Source organism: Pungitius pungitius, chromosome 8, assembly GCF_949316345.1.
Source record: "Pungitius pungitius chromosome 8, fPunPun2.1, whole genome shotgun sequence".
NCBI classification, from domain to species: domain Eukaryota; kingdom Metazoa; phylum Chordata; class Actinopteri; order Perciformes; family Gasterosteidae; genus Pungitius; species Pungitius pungitius.
In genome coordinates this window covers 10856793-10882079 of record NC_084907.1, presented here as the reverse complement: position 1 = coordinate 10882079, position 25287 = coordinate 10856793, and the positions used below count along the sequence as shown (strand labels likewise).

Sequence of the window (25287 nt, the reverse complement as noted above, 5' to 3'; positions counted from 1 at the left end):
GACAAAATACAAGTATATAGAGTGTTTATAGGTATATATAGTTTATTTCGTGAAATAAGAGTGAAATACAAGTATGTACAGTGAACTGGAATAGGTCTCATCTCATCTTCAACCGCTTATCCAGGGTCGGGTCGCGGGGGCAAAAGCTGGAATAGGTATTAAATTAAATTAAAACACCAGTGTAGCAGTGCAATGTTTATTTAAAAGTCATATTGCAGTTGGCAGGAATGTTTTTCCTGTATCAGTCCTTGTTACAGGAGAGCTGGATCATCCTGTTGGAGAGTGTGCTTCGCTGTCCATGCAGTAGGTGGTGAAGAGGTTAGTCTAGGTTCTGGCAGCCATTGATGGAGCCGGGCGTCTTCACCAGCTTTTTAAGTCTGTTGGCTTCTCCAGCTCTTATGCTGCTCCCCCAGCAGACAATGTCCAAGTACAGAGCACTGGCCACAACCGACCGGTAGAACATTTCCAACAAGAAAAAGAGTTAACTCATCCCCTTCTTGTACACAGCGTTGATGTTGGCCTTCCAGTTCAGTCTGTTCATCCAACGTACTCGTACTCCACCACCATGTCTACATCTTCACCCAGAACTCTCATTGGTTGTGGAGCTGTCATGTTCCTCCTGAAGTCCACCCCAATCTCTCTGGTCTTGGCCACGTTTGGAGTCAGGTGATTTCTACCGGCCCATTCCACAAAGTCCTCCACTTCTGGCCTGTAGTCCTCCTCCCGTCCGTCCCGACCACTGCAGAGTCACCGGAGAACACAGGAAGTCAGTGGTGCACAAGGTGAACAGGGACAGAGACAGGACAGTTCCCCCTGGGTCTCCGGTATCACTGACTGCAGTACCAAACAGGACACGGCACAGTCGTAAGGTAGCCAGTGGTCCGGGAGACGGAGGGCGCAAAAAACCCCACCACCCTCAGCACCCGTGGTTGGATGGTGTAAAATGCACTCGAGAGGTCAAAGGGTTTCAAGGCCTAAGGGTCTGGCCGTCCTAACGTGGTTTCAACGCTCCGAGTGTACAAGGTATGCCGATCGGTTTAGCCCTGAGCACAACTATGTAACAATGGCGTTGTGCCACCACTAGGAGGCGCGCTGCACTAAGGAACTAAACGGAAGTTGGGAAAAAAACAGTCTGAACACGGAGCTTGCTTTATAAACAACACGTGAAGAGCTGTCAGCCACCAACAAATGCGAAATATCAATAATCAAAACGGTCTAGATGTAAATTTATCATCTTCCTGATTATTACATCAGACATAAAAACACATTATAAGACATGGAACATCCAATATTACATATAAACATGCAGCCCACTAGCACGCACCCAGCGTGACTCACACTTACCTGTGTGGACAATAACATTATTTGTAGCCCACGTTCCATTTAGGTATCCAGCATGCTGGCCGCGAGACGCTAAATAGAATAGGACCATAATTAACATTATTTAATTCAACTTGTGTTCACAGTGCTTTGCTTCTGAGAAGAGCCTGTTGTCCTTGAAGCTCCTCTCGAGGACTTCAAATGTCCACCGCAAACCCACCGCGCTATAAATAATGACTAATCCAAACATGGACTATCGTAGGCCTATGCATCAACACGACGGGGTACATCGACCCCAAAACCATTCTCCACCGGCAGAGGAACCGGAGCCCTTGCCCCATCCCAGCCGCATGGTGACGTCAACATGCTGACACAGAGGAAGTGGCCCCTCAAAAGCCCAGGGATCTATTTTTAGCTCCAACCTCAAGATCCTGACGGACAAAGAGGGCGATCTGTCACTCAGACCACCTGCCACCGTCGAGGCAGCTGGCCATGTGCAGAGGCCCTTCTGCTGGATACACTTTGACGAGCGGATCCAAGGTTAGGGTTAGGGTTTATATCGGATTCCTCAGTGTCCCTGAAGAAGGCCGTTGTATTGTTGGAATGTGCTCTGACCACTTGGCATCCAAATGCAGGGAAATCTTAGTCAAGTCTGCCAAAAAAACTAATGTATGACGTCATCAGGGTTAGACGTCTAGCTTTACCAGATATGGGACTGATCCGGCCGATACTATTTAGAAGAAAGACCCTCTTACATTCAACTTCATTCAAGTCAATTCAGTAAAGTCACTCAGCTCCGGTTTTACAATATATGGTTTTATTTTGCGTTTCTCAACATCGTCACAGTACTAGTTTTACATCGATAGGGTTTTTCTACTTAGAAACAGAATGCGTAATAAAATAAGGAGCACTCCTCCCTTCCGTTTCGACCTTCCAAATCTGGGCCGTGAGTGCGAGAGAATCTCCGGAAAAATGAGCCACGGCTCTACACCCCTATGATAAATCAGTCCTGGTCAGAGGCAGAGAGAAAGCAGTCGATGATTATGTAAATATCAGAGGGGAGCAGAGATGCACCTTCGTTGGACCTGCGGACACCGAGCGGTAGTAGTAATAATAATTATCATTATTTACAGGCTATTTACATGTATTTTTCTCATTGGTTTTCGGCTACCAACACACCCGTAAAACATCACCTCCCTTTCTGAGCCTCTTTGTCGACCCACATTACGCGCCCCCCTCCCCCGGTGGATTAGCTATTAACATCCAGCAGTATATGTCTTTGTACTGTACAGTGTGAGCCGGGAGTGAGATGACACAACTTGGAATCAAAAGACTCGCTCCAAACTGAAAGGAGCAGTCAGAGGAATCAAAGCTACGGTGAAAGTTTAGGGGCGGGTCAAAGCTCCATAAAACCACACCACAAACTAAATAATTAACAAAGTGTGAGAGAGACAAAAGGTATGGCTTGCAACTCAGCACCTCACACCGAACCTGGACGGGTTTTTCACAACTGATCAGTTGCTTGAAGGTGTTTGTGACTCACTGATTGGACGAAAGTGTGGAAGGAAGCTAGGTTTCATTTGCACCATTGTTCCATTACAACGGGTTGGTGACTGTGGGGCATTGTGCCGGGAACATTTCATTTTGGTATAAATCAGTTTTCAAATGTGATGACCATGCAGTATTGGCACTTTAGTGACTCCATAGAACCTTACCTACGCCGGAATATAAGGTGGATATTTAAACATTTAGAGTCAAACTCAAAGGTTTTAGGGTTGTCTAAAGTAAATAAAGCAGGATGATTTGGCGTCATTATCAAACGATTAACTGGCAACGTCGAGACAACGGCAAGAAAGAAAAATATTGCTAGCATGTTCCGCTTTTTTCTTATTTAACAATTAATTAATTATTTAATCAAATCTTTCCCCTAATCATCACTCAGAATTCCAGATGTCCAGGCTCGTCCTTCGTCTCTGAGACCTCCACTGTCCTCCTATGCCTCCTAAGACCCGGCGCATCAGGAAGCGATTCGGATGTACTTGTCCTCTGAAGTGACACAAATACGTAGTTGACTTTTCATTAGCTGTATTTGAAGAGTCAAAACTAATCTACCACTAATCTTTTTTAGTTTTTAACAACTGTCGACCGCAACACTGATATAGTTTGGTAGTACTCGACAGCCCGGAGAGACATTGTTACATGCAAAAGGGTTTTCCTTGGACTTCTTTTATAAGCGCAGGTCCAGTCCGTCAAATCCATGTAGATACTTGCATTAGGGAAATAAATTACAAAGTACATTGGGGGGGGGAGGGGGGGGTTGGGGGAGTGGGGGACAAAAAAAAGACAACAGAACCAAACAGATTGGAACAACCATCAGATCGAAATAGCTCTTAGATACAAATAAACAAGTAAATACATATTGCACATACAAGTAAAAAAGAAGAATCCAATCTATAATCTCCAAACAGATTCAGACTTCTGCCTTTGATATCGACTAGTAGAACGAGTGCAGTGTCTGTCACTTCTCAAAATAAAATATGCCCCCCCACCTTCCTCCGCTCTGGACACATCGTCCGGTAATATGTCAGAAGGATGATTGATATAAAAACTGCCGAGTGTTTCCCGCTGAGTGAAGGGAAGCAGGGCTCCGTCGCAGGATGATAATGATTGATTTTCTGCCGCTGTGGTGGAGGAGCCGCCGCCGAGGGGCCTACTCAGCCAGCTGAGAGCTTCCACATTCACAGCTTCCTGGGAGGGTAAAAAACGAACTCCTCCTCCTCTTCTTCTTCTTCCTGCACCAGCCCACCAGGTCGCAGTCCAGGCCCTCTTCGGGTCTCTGAACAACAACAACAAAAAAGGTCTAAAAAAAAATCTAAATGATGGCGGACATTCGGGTGAATCTGTTTTCGCTCGTCGGCTCGCTTTGGTTGAGATACGACCCAGAAACCAACGACCACCAGTAAAAGCTCTATGTGCCAGCATAATATACTGAGAGTTATAATGAACTATAATATCAGTTGATATAATCATTTTACAAAACACTATGCACAATATACACAGAGCAATAATTGTGACTAAATTAGTAAATGCTTCTGTAATTGGCACATTTATCACTGTTAACAGAGATGTCACAGTGCGCTGTGGGCTACCGCTACATTAAATACTGGAACAGCTACTGTGCGGCTGAGGGTGACCATGCCCCCCCCCCACACGGCCCCCCCACACCTGGTTAGATCGCTGAGCGAGACATTTGAATGTGTCGCTTTCATTTGCTGAGGAGAAACAGTAGTTGTGGTCTTTGTGCATGCTCTTGAGTCCTTGTCCGCTGCTGACGAGGCAGCCGTGCGTGACGTGTGAGATGAAATGAGAGGGAGCGACTGTAGAGGAAATGAATTCATATTCAATGTGCTGGCTGGAGCGTCAAACGGAAAAAAAAGATCCTCGGAAATAAAAATTAAAAAAAAAGTTCAGTTGAGAGAGATCCCCCCCCCCCCCCCGTCTCCTCCTCCCGCGCATCTCAGACCACGGTGCTGATGCCGCTGTTCTTGGGCTTGGCGCTGCTGGGCGCCTGGGAGGGCGGCGGCGGGCCGTGGTGGTGGGGCCCGTGGACAGGGTGGACAGGGTGTGAGGGGTGCGCTGGGTGACCCCCGTGGCCATGGGGGTGCGGCGGGTAGCCTGGCTGCTGGTTATGAGACGGGACAGTGTGGTACTGGTGCGGCGGCTGCTGTAGGTGGGCCGGCGGGTGGTAGTGGTGGTGGTGGTGGTAAGGCGGGGGGTTCTGGGTCACGTGACAGAACTGGGCGTGGTGCGGGTGTGCGGACGCCTGCGCGTCCGTCTCCGACCGGGCCGTGTGGTGAAGGTTGGCGGGGTGGGGGGTGTGGGAGATGAGGGTGGGGTGCAGGGCCTGCTGGGTGGGGCTGGGGGACTTCACCCGCCGGGCGCCGAACAGAGTTCCGAGCAGCGAGGAGGAGTTGGGAAGGGACTGGCCGCTGTGGCGGGACGGGCAGTCGCGGCCCGAGGGGGTCCTCCGGCGCATGTGGGGGCTGCTAATGATGGACCCCTGCAAGAGAAAGGAAGGTCAGACACGGGGCAAAGTCTACACACATCACTGAAGGTATACTCGCTGCAGATTCACATTTTGCCATAAAAAGGCTACTGCGAAACATCCCCCTGAGCATCAGCACTGTTACATCTGCTCTTGAAGGTTACAGGAGACCCTTTTGAATTCAATGTGACCCCACTGTGGCGTGTTTATAGAGCGATCTGAAGCTGCAGCCGGTATACAGGACGCACATCTGCATGCAGTGGCGTTTATCAACTGTCGAGTTTGGAGTCACCAAAAGTGCAGGACTGAGTTCACCGATGAAGGTTTGCTGTTTCTGAATTTCCACTTTTTCAAAAGGCACAGTTACACACAATAACAAGATACACAATCCAAACAATAGTTGATGTGAAAGAAATGAAGCAAATCTTCAGAGCCATGCACAACATGCAAACTGAGCTACCAACGTTTGAGCATATTTTATCAATTTTCGCGGTGTAGAACGGAGGATGAGTGGAGGAAAGAATGTGATGTGTACTCATACTGGTGGTACGACAGCAGCGGGGCGAAGGGGACGTTGTGGGGCGTCAAAAAGAGTCTTGAATTGCAATGTGTTCTAACTTTAAAGTTACTACGTGGGGCTTTAAACTGTTTAATAGTGTGCCAATTTAATACATTAACAATACATCATCGAGAAGATGGTGGTCTTTTATTAAGTATTGAGTCTCTAAGAATAATAAACATATACTATATCATTTTTTACATGTACTGAAATGAAAAAAGTTTAATATAATAACAGCCTTATTGTTAAAGGCAGCAGCTCCATATCCAAACTGGAAAATGTAGGCTTCAAGCTAACTCAGCTAGCCCAACACAAATGGCCCTGATCCCAGAAAGAGCCTTGAGACAGTATATATTGACTCTGTGGCCTGTGCCTTCATGCCGGGATTATTTCACTGCAGCACACTGCTGTGTGACCATGAAAAGAGGAATAGGGTGTGGAGGTATGTCTTGTCCAGGTCAGGGGCCACTTCAAACTGTGTGATCATGCAGGAGCTTGAACTGACAAAAGCGCATTCAGCTTCACTCGGTGTGAACAAAGCAAAAACAAAAAAAGGACAGAATTCAGGAAATGGCGACATGTCTAACCCGTACACGAAGGCCGCAGTGCGCCGCCAGTGGCGAGCGGCCCCGGTGTGAGTCGGTGGCAGCCATTGACGCGTCGTACTGCGTCGCGTCCAGGGTGAACGCGGGTTAGCCGCGGCAGATCATTCCCACGTTTGCATGCACGGTAACCAAGGTGCTCACCACAGAAAACACCACCACCAAGAACAGTTCAAAAAGGCTTGTGCGTTCGGGCTGAACAACACAAAGTCAGCTGGGCGTCGGTTGCGTCCTACTTACTTCCATATTGCTGTCTAGGGATCCCGCACTGCTGCGTCTCCCACGCTTGCCTGCCCAGAACATGCAACATGACAGATTAGACACGCCCGGTCAGCACGAGGTGGTGCACACATCCCTTCTGTCTACAGCGGCCTGGGTGGAGCTGGAGGTGGGGGGGGTGGGGCACTAGAGGTGGCAGCAGTGGCACACGGCTAAGCTAGCAGCATATCGGCAGAGGGATGTGAATAAGGGCTAAAGGGCAAAAGGAAGGAGCAAGGCACTGCTACAACTCCCCAACGGGGTTCTACTAATGACCACACAGCTGGCAGGAGACCTTCCCGTTAGCAAAACCTCATTTCAACCTCATTCATTTACGAGACTCCGAAAGGTGATATTTTAAAAAAGAACGGGCGAAAAATCCAGGCAGAAGAAACCAAGATATCCTGTAATTCATTTTAGCCCAGAGAAGGAGTCACAACATACACTTTGTCCTACAATCCAAACAAATATCCAAATATTCTATCAGAGCCTCCGCATCTGTTTAAGCACACATGTCAAACTCGCGACCCGCCGGCCAAATCCGGCCAGATGACTCTACTATTGTGAGAATAAAAGAAAGGTCTGACGCATGCACGGTCGCTTTCATGAAGGCATCGGAGACGACAATAACAACCAGGTTCAGACACTTACTTTATTAGCAAGGTTGCAACAGAAATGAGTTATGCTAACGGTTACTCACGTGATCTGCGTATCTCGGTCATGATCGTTATTTCTTGTAAACGGTCAAATTATACGTCGCTATTTAAATATTTCCACCGCAAGGAATTGTGGGACGGAATTATCTCCTTTGCTGGCTACTTGGATGGTCCAGTAGTTCCTATGCTAAAGGAGCTAAGTAAGGAAGCATTGAAGCTCCTTTCCTTATGTTGGTGACCACTTACACACCTTTGCTTAGGAACCTTCCTAAGCAAAGTTGTGTCGCCTCGGCTCTCTACAGGAGGCCAAGAAAGAAGCATTCAAGTGGACTGGTAATACCAAGGACAGCATTCAAGATCAAGAAGTCAGAAGTCATTCCGCATGAGGCAACAAGTACCAAGATAAACTAAATTGTGGCTTAGTTCTATTAACAAAAATCCCTATTTTACCATTTCTTCCCGTTCTGTTTGTTAACCCTAAAATGTGTGATGTGTGTTTGTGTTGAGTGTTGAGTTGACTCTCCACCGATTCGACTGAACAAAGTGTCTCCTGTTGCCGCTAAGACGCTCAAATTTATCACCGTGGCCTTCACACCGTGGCCTCCTCCCCCTACTGGCGGTGCAGAGGTAATGGTCCATCAGCTCCAGTAAATTCCACCTGGGCCTATTTGCCAAACACCGATCTCGAACTCTACTTCAGACGCTCTGCAGCAACGACCATCCACATCCGCACTGTACAGGAACTCGGCCTCTTCCAAAGGGAGTGAACGGTATCTTGCCAGCGGTACAGCTTTGCACACACTCTACTTTTGTCTAGCAGGGGGACGGCCTTGTGGTGAGCATGCTGCCATGGCAACCCCTCTTTTTACCTGCGTCTGAGAGGTCACGCAGGGAGCTGCTGAGGGCGCTCCTCTTCAAACCCTCAACGACGGCATAGCTGTCGTCGAGGCTCCCTCGGCTGAGGTTGCCGTTGCCCGTGTCCTTCTTGAGTCCGGAACACTGGGACATGATGGGCCGCACCACGCCCTTCTGCTTCTCTAGCTCCGCTGGAAGCACATATGCATCGTTAACAGCAACGCAGACCACTTGTCTTCCAGTTCACAGTCCAGGTTGAAGTATGGGTCACCGTTGAGCACAGATGTGGAGGGAAAAATGCTTACATTCTATCCGGTACTTCTCCATCTCTTGGACTTCAGCGATGGATTCTCGCAAATCGTCGGTGAACTTCTTGCGGTCCTGAGGATTGGGTGCATTGAAGTTGATAAGGACTTTGATGTCAGCTCCGGGAATGGCTGAGGTCAGACGGACTCCATTGGGATAATCTGAATGTGACAAAATCAACGCTTTCACACAAAGTTCCTCTTTAACAACCATTTTTTAAATCTTATCCTATCATACAGTAGTGCACAAGACAGATAATCTGTAAAAGGAACGTTTTCTGCTACTTCCTTTTAACTTCTGATGGCATCCACAAGATTTCACCGTGGCTAAAGTTTTTTATTTTAAAGAAAAATACTTTTTACATGATCTATTCATGAGTATCTGTCCTGTGTGTTTATTGAAAACTGAGTCCAAACTGCTTTGTGGTGTGGCCCTGCTGAGCCACCACAAACATTTCATGACTTGTTTAAAGCATACTGACACCTTCAGAGTGAGCGTTCAACAAAGGCAAACGTGGCACTTACACTGGTTCTCAAAGAGCAGCACTTGCATGCCGTAAAGGGAGAAGGACTGCCGAAAGCTGTACGTCACAGAGTTCTTCTTCTTTTGGAAGATTTTAGTAACCTGCGAAAAAGAAGCATGCAATACAATGTGGGTTTGCCTGTTTCAGTGAATGCCAAAGTTTGTTCTTTGAGGCCCTGGAAGACAAATGTCGGCCCTTACCACCAGCAGGTCGTTAAAGAGGAAGATCTCCCTCTGGTGAAGGCCCAACTTCTGAGGTTTGTTGGGGTCGGGCACTTCAAAGAGCCTGCAGTAGCAGACCAGTCTGCGGTGGGGTAAGGAGAGCACCTGTGCACACGATACGGCCTCATTACAGAGTATCAAAACCTCTATACCTTCCACAATGTTTGCAGAAAGGCTATTTTTTATATATTCTCCAAACATTTCCACTTAAACCCAAAGATTTAGAGGAACGGTCACTCACACAGCCCAGACCATGGTGCAACGAGCCAATCTGCAAAGACAGAGGAGTCATTTTACAGGGGTCATTGAACACATTTTGAAATCGCCATGCATGAAAGAAAAGACGCTGCCACCAACAAGAAAAATGGGCCAAATTTACAAATGGCAAAACTAGTTTCATGGATCACAGACCAAACTATGGATGCGTGCGTTCCTCACAATCCATCTATTTGTGCTATTTGTCGTGTGAACCAGCCTTTATGACCAAAACGTCCCATGGATGGATTCTGCTTATTCTGTCGCAGAAGTTGAAAAAAATGGACAGAGAGGAAAGGCCGTTTCATTTTGGAGGCAAAGCACCTTCGTGATTACACGCCGCGAGGCTATTCATCTCATTTATTATTACGGAGCTCGTCAGAAGGGTCGTTCTTTGGTTGGCTCTCAAAGACGCATTACAGTCATCCAGCATGAAGGGCTCTGGGGCCCGAACAATCGATGCGTCACACAGCGAAGAGAGCAAGTTCAGGTGAGGAACGCTCTTTCATTCCAATTTCTTTTTCCTTTTTTGTGTGAAGGAAACGGCCGCTCTCTGTGACGGCCCACAGGGTATATGGGGCCATTTGGTAGCGCACGCTCCCCGTTATATTCAGCTCCTGAGTGGAGGGTGAGATGAAAGTGCTCCCGCTCAGCACGCGGCGGGCCCCCCCAAGGGCTGCTCTCAAACTCACCGGCTTTTTCCCAACGATGAGTTTCTCCACTTTCTGGACCTGGGACACGTGGTCCTCGTTGGTCTTGAGCTCCCGCTTGCGAATGCGCTCATAAATCCCCACCAGCATCTCCCGGGGGATGTCTTCCCCGTCATCCACCCCTGTCAGAGGATGAGAGGGAGGGAGGATTTATGATTAATTCAGAGATTTATGAGAGTTGATGAACCCTTTGAGTTTACCTACACACTGCTGCACACATTTCTAGCTTTCTGAGGACAAACATTTGTCCACTCAATACTGTACTTTAATTACTTACTACTCCAGTAGGCAGGCAAATGAGTTAGCCGTGCTGTAAAGCCCCCGCTAATACCTTCAAAATCTGTCGAAGGGCAACTAAAGACAGATTTGCATAACCAGCAGAGCTCTTTTAGACGAAACTTCCAAAACCAAGCCACAACCTTACTGACACGGCCGTATTCAATGCAAAACGCATGCAAAAAAACCCTCAATTTGCAGTGAATATTCTGTCCAGCGTCTAAAGATAATTGGGCTTTTGTGTCGAACAAGTACCTCGAAGGTTCTTGACAAAGTCCTCTAGCTTCATCTTCCTCTCCGGCTTGACGTTGGGGCTGTACATATCCGTGTTGAGGAGGATGATGGCGAACGCCAGGATGAAGATGGTGTCGGGATTCCTGAACTGCCGCACCACACCGGGGTTGCAGATGCAGTAGCGTTGGCTGCGGAGAGGATGTTGAACTAGAAACTTTAAAATCATCCTTTTGCTGAGGAGACTATTTCCCCACGGCTTATTATTAATGCAACACTTATTCGAAATGTAATGTACTTGTATGTGCTTTGTTTACTAAGCCCCATATGCTGCTTGTTGTTTTAAATATCTGTGTGGGCAGGTTTTCCTTTTAACAACAAGGACAACCAGGAAGGTTGTTTGCCACAAAAATATCTGGCCCTGGATCTGCTTAACAATTACACATCTGGATGGAATAATGGACATTTTCCTGCTAGGCCGACTAGCTTCTATTGGCCTGTCCCTGCAGAGATTTAGAGCTTAAGCCTTTATCTGAAGATTCCAACGGCGTGTTGATCAATTAGTATTGTCATCATTTAAAATTGTGTTCACACAGCAGGGAAAGTTGGAAAGGATCAATATGAAGACTTTCCTTCAATGCAAAATAATTCTGTTCCCATGGTTTGATCCTCTCATCGATACTGATCATATTGAGCTCTCCACTCTCTGAGCTGCGATCACACCCATTTAAATAATGTGTCACAGCCTGGAGCCAAAAGAACCCTGACCCGGTACCGCTGAGGAACGCGGATGCTGCCTGCGGCCGCCAGCGGGCCGCTCATTTAAAGTCTCCACAAAGTGAGTCCATGATTTTATCTGGACCTTGCTGCCGGAGGTGAGTGCCACACGATCAGTTATCGTTATCTCCACAATGCAACGGTGACTGCGGTGTTTACTGGGGCTGAAATGTCCTTGCTCAGCGCTGATCGAAGCTCATTCTCTGTGGGCATGAGAGCTCCTTTCCACCAGAGGTTTGAGAAAATAAATGACTCCCAAACAACATCGGCAGCCCCGAGGGAGGTTCTCCTCAGCGTTTTTAAACTAATTTCCTGTAAATGACTTTGCACGGATGCTCTTCAACAGAAACCTCTGTTTTAGAGGACAATGGGGTTTTTAGACACCAAGTAAGCAGTATCCAATTCCTCCCACAGTAGAAATATTTGGATTGGCCAAAATATTTTGGCCAATCCAAATATTTCGGATACGGCAGCGAACCATCTTGGCAATGGTCTCTTAAGTAATCCTCAATTAGTCAATGAGTTACTGCAAGACCCTCTTTGCAAAAACATCCCATTATTCCTCCTATTTCCAGTCTACACTGTTTTGATTGATGAAACCATGCCGTGTTTCTCACCTGTAGGCCTCTATCAGGCGCTCGACCTTCTGTGCTTCACCCTGCACTCTGATGTGTGCCTGGAATTTCCTGAGGGCTTCGTCCAGCTCCATAGCCGAGAAGTCCATTTCGTCCACCACACAGCTGGTGAAAAACACAGCGGGAGGTGGGAAGATCAAAGAGGAGTACCTTGATTCTTTAAGAAAGCTGCACGGGACTCAGCTCTGTATAACTCTAATGAGTGGAACAATATACATCAAATATAGATGGCTACATTTTCACATTCAATATGATATAAATATAGCTACTGCTTGTAGAAAATATCCTTGTTTTTGCTTAATGACACAATTCCTGGTAAACTATGTGCATTTTTCTCAAGGACATTTTTAATTTTTAATTTTTGAACTTCTGAAATGTGAATACGTTTTATTGATTTCACTAAAAGCAGGACTAATAATTTCCACAAGCACGAAACATCACAGACATCTGACATACGAGAACAAACAGTACGAATACAGCAGACGGGAAGCAATGTGAGCTTTTGGAGTCCTGTTTCTGGCAACCAGATAAAAGAGTGTAGATCAAATAGTGTATTTGTGTCCATCAACCTCCAAGAAGAATACCTCCAAACATATCCATTCATTTCATTAGCGATCACCAACTGTGTCTGTGGTTTAGTGTTGGCTTAGTACATTCAGTGGGTGAATTGGATATTCCTTTCAGCTAAAACAGCTGCCAGCGGCGGGAAATGACTTTCATGGGAGCAGTGAGACTGAACCAAAATCAACAGCCTGGAATCAGCTGTAACGCTCTATAGAGCCCAGGATAACAGCAGAGCCGGGGGATGATTGTTCCACCACAGCTTTTTAAAAGAACAATCCTCATTCACTGTGTTATTAAAACTTCTACTCAAATAAAGTACCTGATACGTTTTTCTGGAGTGGAGAGTGGGAAAGATTCTCTGGAGCCCTGATACTGTTCATGTCAGGATTTATAGACATTTTCTCAAGGAGGGTTTAGATGTGCTTGTCAAATGGACTCTGATGGAACTCTTCTGGCCTGATCCTGCACTGAATCTCGATGGGCTCTGATAGCTCAGCTGGAGTGTGTTTTAGAGTGTGACGTCTGGTCAAAGGCATAAAGTAGAGGCTCTATTTGAGAATCCCTACTGGAATTTCTTTGAGGAGTGGTCCTCCCTGTTTAAATGTCTGCAGCATATCGTGCAGCAGGAGGAATAGGTTTCCATGTGCTTGCATGGTATGTTTTGTTATGTTTTTTAGAACCATACAAGGATTTCTATCATTAGATTCCTAAAAATACAGATTACAGAACTTTTTTTAATTCCTGAGTGGACTTTCCTCGGTTTTAACTTGAGTCATTATTTAGTGCTTCTTGCAAATTGGCACCAGTGTTTACAACTCAACGATTGTAGCGCAGGGAGGAAGATAAAACAATATTCTGTGCGCTGGCATAGTTTACAAGACACATCAAAAGCCGGTTTCCGTATAATGTCAGTACAAAGATGTTAAATTGATGCAAACTCACTCAAGGACATCTCGGTTGAACTGTTTCTGTCGGTTACCCAGGAACTCGCCAATCATCTGCCTACTCAAGCCCTTCCTCTGGAGCAGGAAGTGGGCCACACCCACTGGAGTGTCCGGAACAAAGTTTCTCTCTATCAGATACTGGATGCCTTTTTCTGGTTTCCTGGAGTTGTAAGAGAGATAGTGATAGGCAGAAATAGTACACAATCCAAAATCCGCACTTCTGCCCTCGGCCAATTGTGTGGGATAGGATTTAAAGAATGAGGGGGAGAGGGACGGGGGGGGGGGGGGGTGCAACGGGATGAAGGCTGAGAGCGGGGAGGAGGGAGCTACTTTTCTCCCGGGTGTTCATCACAAATGATTAAAAGGAACTTGATGGCTGGCTGTGGAAAAGAAACCAAATCCACAATCATCCATGATTAAATGGAATCACAAAGGCTCAGATGAATCACTCTGCATGAAGAGGAGCAGAATGAGACCCGGACATAATTTGCACCTTAAGTAGAGAAGACAGATAATAGTCTTGTTTCAATCAACATCAGGAGTTTAAGGTTTGGTTCTAAAGCATAAGGAAAAGGCTGCATCCCATTTAAATAACCTCCCCTGCCTCGTTAGGTACGTTGTATGCACAACACGAGCGTGGTATCGGATTGTGTCAGAATCTATGGGAACAGCCTGCTAGCGGATCTTGTACGTACTTGTTGAAGAGGTTGAGGCCAATGCGGTAGTGCCTCTTGCGGATGATGTCATTGCTGAACGCGGGCGAGTCCCAGCTGTTGCGAGTCTCCTTGTGGTACGTCTGCTTGCTGAGCGTCTGCTCCCTCAGGCTGTCCCTGGACGAGGACTCGGAGCTGCAGTTGATGGTGTCATTGGAGTTGGACGTGCTGTTGATGCTGTCGTTGTCGCCGTCTGAGAAATCGGACTCCGACTTGCTCTGCCGGTTGGCGGTGCCGTTGATGGCCAGCTGGGCCTCCAGTTGCCGTGGTCGATGGCGAGTAGCATCCTCGTCCCTGGGAGGCCCGCGGGGTGGCAGGCCCATGTTTTTGGGGCTGCTCTGCTGGTTGCCGAGGCCCCGTTCGTAGACGCTCTGTCTCTTCAGGGAGCTGCGGTCGGAGCGATCACTCAGCTCCACCGAGCTGTCGCTCGGAGGCTCAATGGTCAGTAAGGGTAGGTGGTCCACCCGCAGGCGCTGCTCTTGGCATTCCAAAGATGGTGTACTACGGCAGCTGGTGTCCGTGTCCCCTTTATCGTCCTTATGAGCCAGGGACCAGTAGTCCTGGGAAGAGTTGAGGGAGCGCTGACGCAAGTCGGATTCTGTGCTGGAAGGTCGGTCAACGGATTGAGACAGGGGCAGTGGCGGGGAGAGTTCTTCTTCATCGATGTAAAGGGTCACATCACTGTAGGACGCCGTCATCTCGTCTAGTTTGCGATGCTCCGAAGCGCTGCGGGAGGGTTTCACCTGGCAGCCGACCTCCCTGTCCATGTCCTGGTGGGCCATCCCTGGCTCCGACTGGCTGTCATCACCATGCAGACTGCGACAGTTGAGCGCATCATCTATGGACTCGGCTAGAGACTTGACCTGCCTGGAGAAGGCATCTTCCAGTTCTGAGATAGCGTCTGTGAAGTCGCTCTGCGTGGTAGGGGTTTTGGCCTGAAGGCCCATCTCCCCACCGAGCTCTGACTGCACCAGTGCACCCATTTTGGTGCTGTCATCCGTTAGTGAGACCTGCTTTCCCTCAAAGTAGGAGCTGTGGACTTTTTCAGGTCCTTCAAAGGAAAACTGCATCCTCATATTAGATAGGACAATCCGTCTGGACATACGGTTCTCCGACATAGAACTTCTTAGACGCTCAAAGTTCTTGTTCATCTGGTACTGGCGGAAGGCGGTCTGGATGGTGCGGGCTGCATGCCGTGTTATGAAACGCCCACCATATTTACGCTCTAGCATCTCCACCTGCATGTAGAGGGAAAGTAGGTGTTGGCACACAACTGGTGGCAGCCTACATCTATTTCCTTTGCAAATGTTCTCTATAATGGGACAACTGGTGATAGTGATCCTCGTTTAAAATAGGGACAATGAAGGCTTAAAGTATTCTGAGAGGTTGTGTTTTCTCTTCACCTATTTTAGAGAGAATTTTCTGACTGTAATTTTTCACTGACATAATCACAGAGTAAAGTTGTCTAGGCCAACTAAGCTAAAAGTTGTGTATTTGTACGCATCAGACGGACAAATCCACACAGACGTGTTTACACACAGCTTACACTCGGCAGATATAACTACACACCCCCCCCTCCCCCATCCTCACCTGCTTGTCCTGCAGATCCGACGAGAGCTCATAGCTCTCCGACAGCGAGCGGGACCGCTTGATGGCCTCCTCCTCCGCCTGCTTGCGGAGGATGGACTGGGAGTGCTGGAGCTTGGGTCGGCGGGGCCGCAGGTGGCCGGGCAGCAGGATGTGTCCGTAGAGCTGGCTGTCCAGGTGGTCGGGGCCCAGGCCGCCGCTGTGGGTCACTGGGATGCAGCTGTAGACGCCGCCGGGGTCCACAGAGGCGCCCACCTCGCCGCCCGCAGCATCACCTTCCACACTGCAACGGACAAGCAACACCGGGGTCAGTTCGCTGAGTCACTGTGAGCGAGTACCGCTTTGTGTTTTGTGCGAGAGGGGTGGAACTCTGACACCTCTGGGATGGGCATGAATATGAATCTACTTCCTTCACAATGCAGAACATACGTCGAATCTTCCCAATCAGTAGAAACCTACCACTGAATCCTGGTAAGAATAAAATGTAGCACTTAAAAGTAACGCTGAAATCACAACGACACTATCAGAGGCTATCTTTGTGATTTCAATCAAAACAGCACGCGCAGTGTCAGGAGTGATTAGAGTATGCGAGGCAGCGCCTTTAATATTCAGTGATAATCTTTTTCTGCTCAACCACCAACACAGGAACAGCTGATGAAAGCCACGACCCACCGGACCACAGCAGCTAAATGTCAACTTCAGATCTGTTCTCCTCCCGGGCCTGAGACGCTGCGAGGGGTGTTTGGTGTTGTGTTTGGTTACTTGCACACAGCTTAACAATGACCACTTTGGGGAATCAAAGGCTCCTGGAAGAGGAAAAAAACCTAAAAAATCTACCTGATGTGATGCTTTTGAGTGTGCAATTTGATAAGCTGTTGCCTCTCCAGAGACAGAAACATTTGATTTAGTGATTTGAGTTAAGTTAAGCCCCTTTCTTTGTACAGAAGCAGAACTGGATGCCGATATCTAGGAAGACTTAAGTGTGTATTATATCGAGACATCAATTTAATAAATACTCCAGAAGCCAGCTAATAAAAAGGGATGAGGCCCTAGAGATGTAAGAATGTCAATCACATGACCAACAGCAACAGTTTGTTTGACAAAGAACTTCACAATGAACAGTCAATGTACAGTATGAATGGACTTGGTATTAATGCAAGAATAAAGCGAACGAGGGAAAGGAAAGTTTTTTTGCATCGCATGTCCAAAAACAGCCCACTGCCAACATGAAGAAAGCTGCAGAACTGGATCCCAAACTCCCGCCGGCAGGTGGTTAGTATGCTTATGTGAGTAAGGTCTAATACACTTCCCTCATCGATTGATCGCAGACAGCAGTGACTTACAGTGAGCAGAGGATAATCAATCCAATGCTCCAGAATGAAAGGCCTATCGTACCCTCTGACCTTGTATCAACAGCATAATCGATTAGCCTAAGAGAGAAAAATGTCCCGCATTCATAAAACACGCCAGGAGTGAGGTGACACTATTATGAATCATTGCCTTGCCAGTTACAGTTAGGTTTTTTTTTACCTCGAAGCAACTGTCTTTAGCAAAATAGGGTCAATATCTTTTCAATTTCTTTGTCACCGGCTGATGGATGAAGCAGAACGGCTTGGAACAAGGACATCCATCTGGAGGCATCTATCTTGTCAAAGAGCTCAACCTCTGTACAGAATGGGTTGCGGTTAGATAATAGAGGCTGATATAAAAACTTTAATAGGAAGGAGATTGGATGTCCATAGGCGGCTGAAAGCCCCAAATAGTCCTGCATTGGGCATGCAAAGTGAACAGGGGTACTAAATGATGCCTGTCATCTGCTTGTGCTAACAGCCAACCAAGGCTATGTTTAATTACATTCAGATTGTGTCACTTGAGCACAGCTGAAATCCAGTGAACAATAAAAAATGTAAAGCAGCCAAATTGTAGTTTTTCTCAAAGGAGGAGGAGGACACTAGCAGTTGCGATCAATCTGTCATGTTGACTGAATGGACGACATTAGCGTTGGGCAAAGTGCCCCTAGCAAAATGAGGAAATCATATTTAACCTCATAGTGATGAATGGATACAAAACAACTTTTGGTTTCACGTGGGAAACAAACAGCGGCCTCCTGAAACAGGTCCTACGCAGGCTGTGTCCTGTGTTTGTTTCACCAGATCATCAATCCAAACCTCCACACACACAGAAAGATGTTTTGTGCTTTAATTAGAGCCTCAACCCTAACCTTTGTTCTGTAACATAAGAAGAAACATAGCCATGACTATGGCCGTGGCTGTGGATGATCAGAACAAGTACATATTGTTTTCTTTAAGATTTGAAAGTTATTGACAAACAATATGGGTTCTTTTTCAAATCCATGAGGCACAACCGAACAGTATGTAAGTCACCGTATTCACGGTGATGTCACCCATTTGAACTGCTGTAATGAATCCCCAAGGTTGGCAACTTGGCCATCTTATTCTGCAACTGTGCTGGTCAGTACAGAGAAGGCAGGTTTGTAGATGCATTGATTTGTATGGAGGGCAGGCTTGGCACACCTGATATGTGGCACTCAGGGCCATGCAGGAGCCGGCAGACGCTCCCAGGGCCTCAGACTGAAAGAGTTGTTTCTCTTAGTTGCACATAACAGAACATGCAAACATTCTTAAAGACCAACCGCTGCTCTTGGAAAAAGGGTAGTTTAAGACAGAATACAACACTTTATATTTCAATATGTATGAACCCGCTTTTTTTTCCTGCAAAGGTTGAGTGACCACGTTGAGTCAAAGCCTTACTGATCCAATTCTCCTAGACTGGGGGAAGTGAGCGAGGAGACTCCGGTCGGACCTGAAAGCCTTTTATGGTCTGTTTAAAGCAGTGGTTCTCAACTGGTCTGGCTCCGGGACCCACCATCACACCTTAATGACAGGATGCGACCCAAATCAAGGAACATTCTCAACATCTCAAATTTATTCAAAATCAAGTTCATAAGCTGAATTTTATATTTTATATTCAGGATGTTTAATTATCCTAAAAACCCAATGTCTCCCCCATATCAGAATGGTTTGACCCAACCTGGCACACGCTGCTGAAAACATGGACGGACGAGCCGGCAAAAAAAACGACTGCATTAAAAAAGTCACTTCAAAATAAAATCACAGGATGAATTTTTCAAAATTCGAATGTATTAATAAGGCCCGCGACCCATTAAAAACGGGTCCGCGACCAAATCACTGGTTTAAAGCATTTATCCAGCCTCATTGAAATGAGACATCGCTGTTGAATAAAACCTGAAGTGCGAATATACAGGAGAAAAGGCGAACATCTCAATGGCCGATATCTCTAAAACTTGGGATAGGCTACTCAAAAAACAAAAGTACATTAATAGACATTTTCGGGTAGACTGTCCCTTCAAGAATGAATTAGCAGGATGGCATGATGTTAATGTTTCAACGCTCCCATTACAAAACTATATTATCATATTGTATCATATTTGTGTCCAAATTCTGATGGACAATATTCAACATTTTGAGTTTTCACCAACAGAAGTTATACTGTAAAAAACAATTATGCAAACGCAAAATGAAATGCTTTGTCTATAGAGACCAGGGAAACGGTGATTGGTAATCATGGACCGCTTGTGCCGTCTCTGAAATTCTCCCGTTTCTGATGTGGTGAATATAAATAAAGCGTGATGCAGCAAGAAAGGATCGTTCAGGAAGCTTCCATCGGGTATTGTGGTGGAAACATTAACACTTTGTGTGAAGCATAAGCCAGAGTGAAGTAGGCCTCCATTTAATTATTAGACTGCCCCTGCACATTGTTTCTAGTATTCTGATGTATCCAGGCTGTGGATCTTCCTCCAAAAACCATCATCAAATACTTCATAGTCATAGTGTAACTCAACAGTGTGGTAGAAATAAAATGTTTATATGTATGCTGTCTTTTAAAAATAAACAGGAACAACTTAAGTAAGGTTAAGAAACAAACCTAGAAAGACTATTTTAGGCTAAGGAAAAGGTTGTGAAAAACTTAAAGTAAATCTACGTTTGACTTCTCCTTTCACATGCATAACACAGATTTTGTAAAACGCACCGACTCCTTCTACCCTGTGTGGGTTTTTTGTGGTTCTTATACTTGGTATAAAATTACAAATGAAAGCACATTGATTTCAGTTCGGAGAACAGCCTTATCCTCAAAACATTTATAACACAGACTGGCCATTCAAATTCCAGATGAGTTCAGCATCACAACAACGCAGGTCCTCGGGAGCCGAACTGTTACACAAGCTGCCTGTGAATTCATAAATTAACTGTGGCATGCGAAACGAGTCGAGTGCCTCTTTAAATGTCAGGAACGACATCGACATGAAGACGATGTGCACCGTACAACCTGCCCCGCTAGCTTGAGTTCAATTTGAGAAACCCACTAAAAGTCCACGTCTCACCATGACGGTGCATAAACCTCTGGCTGAATTTTAACGACGCACGTGTAGGTTGGGGGGAGGGGGGGGGGGGGGGGCAGACGATGTGAGGACAGCTCTGGTGTCAACGGCTCCCCTGGAGACGCCCTTTTCGCCAAGCGGAGCCTCCTCTCGCTGCGTCGCTCGTCAGTGATGAATTAATTACTCCGACCTGCCACTCACACCAACAACATGCCTCTCCGGTTGCCTTTGTTTAACTCTGCACTCACACTGTCATGTGTTTTGTTCACGTTTCAGCAACTCTTCAGAATCCGTTTAAGATGATTAAGGTTGAGCTAGAGGCCACCAGAGGAGGAACACTAAAACATGACTCATTTACTGACGGAAAATCAAGTACCGGCTCATCAATGGAGCCCGCACCTTTTCTGCATCGCAAATTGACTTCAACAGCAGCTCTCGTCTGGCACAAAAGCCTCTGTATTAAAGGCAACTCATTCAAGAAGCAGTAACGGGACTTAATAAATGCTTTCTTAATTGATCTCCATTGCGCCAGGCAGCAGTCTCCAGTTGTAAAAGGGACCATCGGTGAAATGTACAACCTGCATCACAAGACAAAATACAATTCAAAGAGCCATTAGAAGTAGTGACTTCTGGTCAAACTCCGCCACCAGCCCGCACACACAAGTTGGGCTTACCAGCTGTCTGGTTCCAGCTCTAGCAAGGACCTGTCCGAGGCACACTGCAGACACCACATGTCGCCTTCTTAGTCCCCCTGTACTGCAGGCCCATCACCAACCGTCATTCCGTAACTGCATCCCCGAGCTTAAAAGCAGCTCCTCACCCTCGGACACCTCTTCAGCTCTGGCCTCCCTCTGGAGCTCTGTGAGGAGGGGCGTACGCAGGAAGCCGGGAGGGAGTTTCTCCACAGGAAACTGGGTGGTGTGGCAGCAGGAGACCTGGTGCCCCGCAGATGAGGAGGGTCTTAATTTAAACAGGAAGTGGCAGAAGCACAAGGGGCAAAAAAAAATGGAAGATCGAGCAGGGCCCGGTGGTGATATGATCAGACGGGCTTTATTTATATGTAAGTCCTCGGGAAACCCCTGGATGTACAACTTTAACTGTGGAGGCACGGCTCCATGTGAGCTTCACTCGGTACAACTGTCTCCAGATTCAACCTCCTTCAAATGGACAACACATACTGTGTCCGATCATCTGTACTCTACAGTGGCCGAGCAAAGGTTAAAAAAGGGGGGTCTTTATATTCGTTTTAGCGTCACGGACCGATTTCATGTTGGGAAATATATTTTGCGAATCAGTCTTGAAGGTGTGGCAGATAGACACGACAAAAAAAACGGCAGGCAAGAAAGGGGCAGGGTTACATTGGGTAAGAAAGCTACAGTGGAAAGACAAAAAAATGGAAGGTCTAGTGCGTATTTTCCACACATAGACATACAAAAATTCCCCCGTGCTTTATCTCAGAAATGCTTTCCATATCTATTTTGCATGAATGCAAACGTTATCATGCAAAAACAACATATTTTTTAACACTGCCTGTACCAAACAGACACAGAGGGAAATCAAACATGGGTTGTTGCAGCTTGGAAACGATTTACAAAACCAAGGGTGAACAATTATAAGATCATGAAACAGCTCGTCCTTCCAGTCATTTTGACGAGTTGAGGTTGCAGAAAGACAACTCGGCAACGGATGGAAATGGTTTGTATTGCAGTCACACACATATCGATCCAGACTCCCCAGATAGAGCAGCGCTCATTACAAACACAAGGAGCTCGCTGAGATTATGGCTGCAACACGTCTCTCCACCGGAGAACGTTAATCATTGCTGTAGTGCTGAAAGACTTCATCAAGCAACAATACAGAACATTGAGTGAAACTCTTTATCAAAACTCCTTTGGCTTCTAGACTGTTGGTTAGTGCTAGCTATCGTAACTCAATACCTAAATCAAGGAGATACTGAGCAAAATAAGCCATCCATGTGTTGTAGTTGACCTTCTACATTCAATTGATACTTGTAAAAGATCATTTTCATGCCCAAAGCTAGAAAAGACAGAAACTTATATAGCCAACTCTGAACAGCGATAACAGCGCTAACAACGCTAACAGTGCACAGTGCTTACAACAGCAACAGTGCTAACAAAGCTAGCGGAGGTTACACACACACACACACACACACACACACACACACACAAGAAAGTAAAAGCATCATGACAATTTCCAGGGTTGTTTTTTAGTGTGTGTTTGAATAAACAAGAGACAATTTAAAATCCATTTCATCCTAATTATGGGCCGCAGGTACATGTACTCAAAGCACCAGGCACGCTATCTAAATAACTTACTGCAGTCATTAATGCGGTTTTCCATTGCCCTCCAACAAACCTGGAGCAAAGACTGCAGCATGTTTTCACATGTGCGCGGGGCACAGAAAAACACATCAGCACATTTCATAATTATCTCCCTTTGCACGAGTCCTGTCTTGTTTACACTGGAGAATAGGAGCATTTTGACACTAAAACAAGGATGCAGGCAGCGACTCCCCTCTCATGCTCTGGCTGGCCTGCCATCTGCATCGCCCCACACCTCAAACCTGTGGAGGCCCAGTTCCGGCTCTGCACTGCTGGCTATGTACTGTAAAGCTGTTTGGCTCCAGTTCAGCCCTGTAATCCCTGAGCTCAGAACCCACCCACGTGTGGCCTTTGGAGGGAGGCCATGGCCCTGCTCTCTCAGCCTCCTCAAGCCAGTGCCCCAAAAAGATAGCCACAAGGGTGGTGGGGTTAAACGCACATGATGTACCTAAATGTATGTTCTGATGGCTTTCAACATCCACACATTTGGCCATTAGCAGTAATACACTCACATGGATCCAATCCAGCCGTCTGCAGAGTGTGGAGCTGACCGAGGATGATGACATGTTGATGACCATATGGCATTGGGTCTGTTAAGTGTTTATATTCTGCCCCAGCGACCTGTTTGTGGTTATTCGGTTTATCTCTGCTAATCCCACAGCTGTAACTCGTCGTCCGTCCTCTATCCCTGAGCTCTCTATTGGCTCCAGAGCCAACACCACTAAGCCACAGCATTGTGGTGAGAAGTATAGAACTGAGCAACTAACCTTTAGCATACCTTTAAAGTCTCAGCTAAAGTCAGGACAGCTTTAACTTTTGTGCTGTGAATTGTTTCAGAGTGAAATGGAGTATTTGTGGTGGTCAGTTACAAAAGGAATTAAACTCCTACACTTGTCCTACACTTACATGAAATTACAATCCCTGTAATATCCACAAGGACGACTCTGGTTTTATTGACGTCTTTGAGAAATAGATTACTTCTCTTGTGACTTAATCCCTCAGTAAACATTTTAAACATCGGTTTATGGTCACAATCTCTAGTTTTAAGTCTTCTCATAAACATTAGGGTAATCTGATTCACTGCTTCACCATTTTACGTCAACATAAATGATTCATAGCAGTGTATTTTACGTCTTGATTTAAAACAACTAATGCTATTACATTTTTCGCTCAAGTCTTCAGTGGCAAAAGACATAGTCGTAAAACATACTCATTTACATGGGATTTGCCGCTACATGCCGTTCATGTCGTTCCAAAACAGGAACCTGCCTCTTTAAAAGAGGAACCTGCACCTGCTACATTTTGATCCCTTCAATACTGAGCAGTCTGGTCATCAGGCGGTAAACAAGTCAGCTGGATCAGAGAGATTATCCAAACCGCACGGTAAAACCAAAAGTAAAGCGCTCATGTAAGGTCTGATAATACCTGTCTACACGGGGAGACTCAGCACACACCTACAGTAAGTACAGGCAGTCAAAGTTCAACCAGACAGTCAGGATTCAAGCAGTGATTGATGTTTACAGACGACACAAAGGGGACGGGGTTTCTGCAGGGATTACCCGGGTTTATTTAAAGACGTTAAGACCGTCCTACTACTTCAAAGAATGGAATTAAATCTCAATTTAATGGCCAAACCAGTATGAATGACAAAGCCTATATGGTTATGATTTGCTCACTTTTATATCACATCTTTGTAACTAGTTTACAGATGTTAAATAACAACTAGTCTGAATAATTTAAAAATACCTACAAAACTAGCTAGCACTGGCTAGCACTAGCGAGAGCACTGTTTAATGATGCTGAATAAAAGATTTACTACCAAATCAGACAATGTTACTTAAGAACTGGAATCACATGTAAAACCTTTCAACATCTTTTTCGCTATTTTTTATTAAACTCAATTCAAGACGTCTGGATGGAAAAAGCCCAAAACAACTAAAATAACACACAAAACGGTATTAACCAAATCTGTGCTTTAAATAAATCTGGCAGATTAAATCTCGGCAGGAGAAAATTACTTTAAGGGATTAATCCTTCCTCGGTGGTATGGTTTTAACTCCTGTTTTTGTGCTGCACCTCAGGGGTTGAGCTTGATCTCCAGGGCCTGTTACTGTCACGTCGGAGCTACCCCAATGCTATCTTACAATTCAAGACAGGAAGCGCCTTTCTAATGCGCATCGTAGATACCGAGGATGACGCCGCATCGTCGAGCGCGTTTAGAAAGCTCGACTAGACCATGTCCATAACACCCAAACCATCAGATCTCAACATGCGACGGCGTACAAACGTTCAACGAGGTGGACAATCACGCACATACGGCTCGTCTCATTGTTCTCAGCGGCAGGGACGAGCCGGGACGTAACGTAGACCCGAGGCACTCCCTCATCAGTATTCATGGACATTTTGCTTCTCCGGGATGAGCGGTCCTGCCTAAGCGTCCCCAGACTGTGTCTTTGCACCTAGTGTGAGGGGGGGGGCAACGCACGTT

At 46.3% G+C, this 25287-nt stretch overlaps 1 protein-coding gene across 9 annotated transcripts in view; it reads right to left on the bottom strand.

Annotated features, from left to right (window-relative positions):
- Positions 1-2120: 2120 nt before the first annotated feature.
- The window catches only part of iqsec1b (IQ motif and Sec7 domain ArfGEF 1b), a 129845-nt gene continuing 106678 nt past the window's right edge, over positions 2121-25287 (bottom strand). For 7 of the 9 annotated variants that reach the window (XM_037489739.2, XM_037489741.2, XM_037489742.2 and 4 more), the window contains 13 exons: positions 16041-16320; positions 14433-15688; positions 13736-13897; positions 12212-12334; positions 10842-11008; positions 10293-10432; positions 9587-9616; positions 9325-9450; positions 9126-9225; positions 8601-8762; positions 8310-8486; positions 6767-6816; positions 2121-5380 (listed from right to left, as the gene is read on the bottom strand). In XM_037489739.2, coding sequence (XP_037345636.2) covers positions 4838-5380; positions 6767-6816; positions 8310-8486; positions 8601-8762; positions 9126-9225; positions 9325-9450; positions 9587-9616; positions 10293-10432; positions 10842-11008; positions 12212-12334; positions 13736-13897; positions 14433-15688; positions 16041-16320 — 3316 coding nt within the window. In that variant the 3' untranslated portion in view covers positions 2121-4837. Of the gene's footprint in view, positions 5381-6766; positions 6817-8309; positions 8487-8600; positions 8763-9125; positions 9226-9324; positions 9451-9586; positions 9617-10292; positions 10433-10841; positions 11009-12211; positions 12335-13735; positions 13898-14432; positions 15689-16040; positions 16321-21131; positions 21268-25287 lie in introns of those variants that run through there. The other 2 variants (XM_037489745.2, XM_037489747.2) reach the window with 2 other exon arrangements.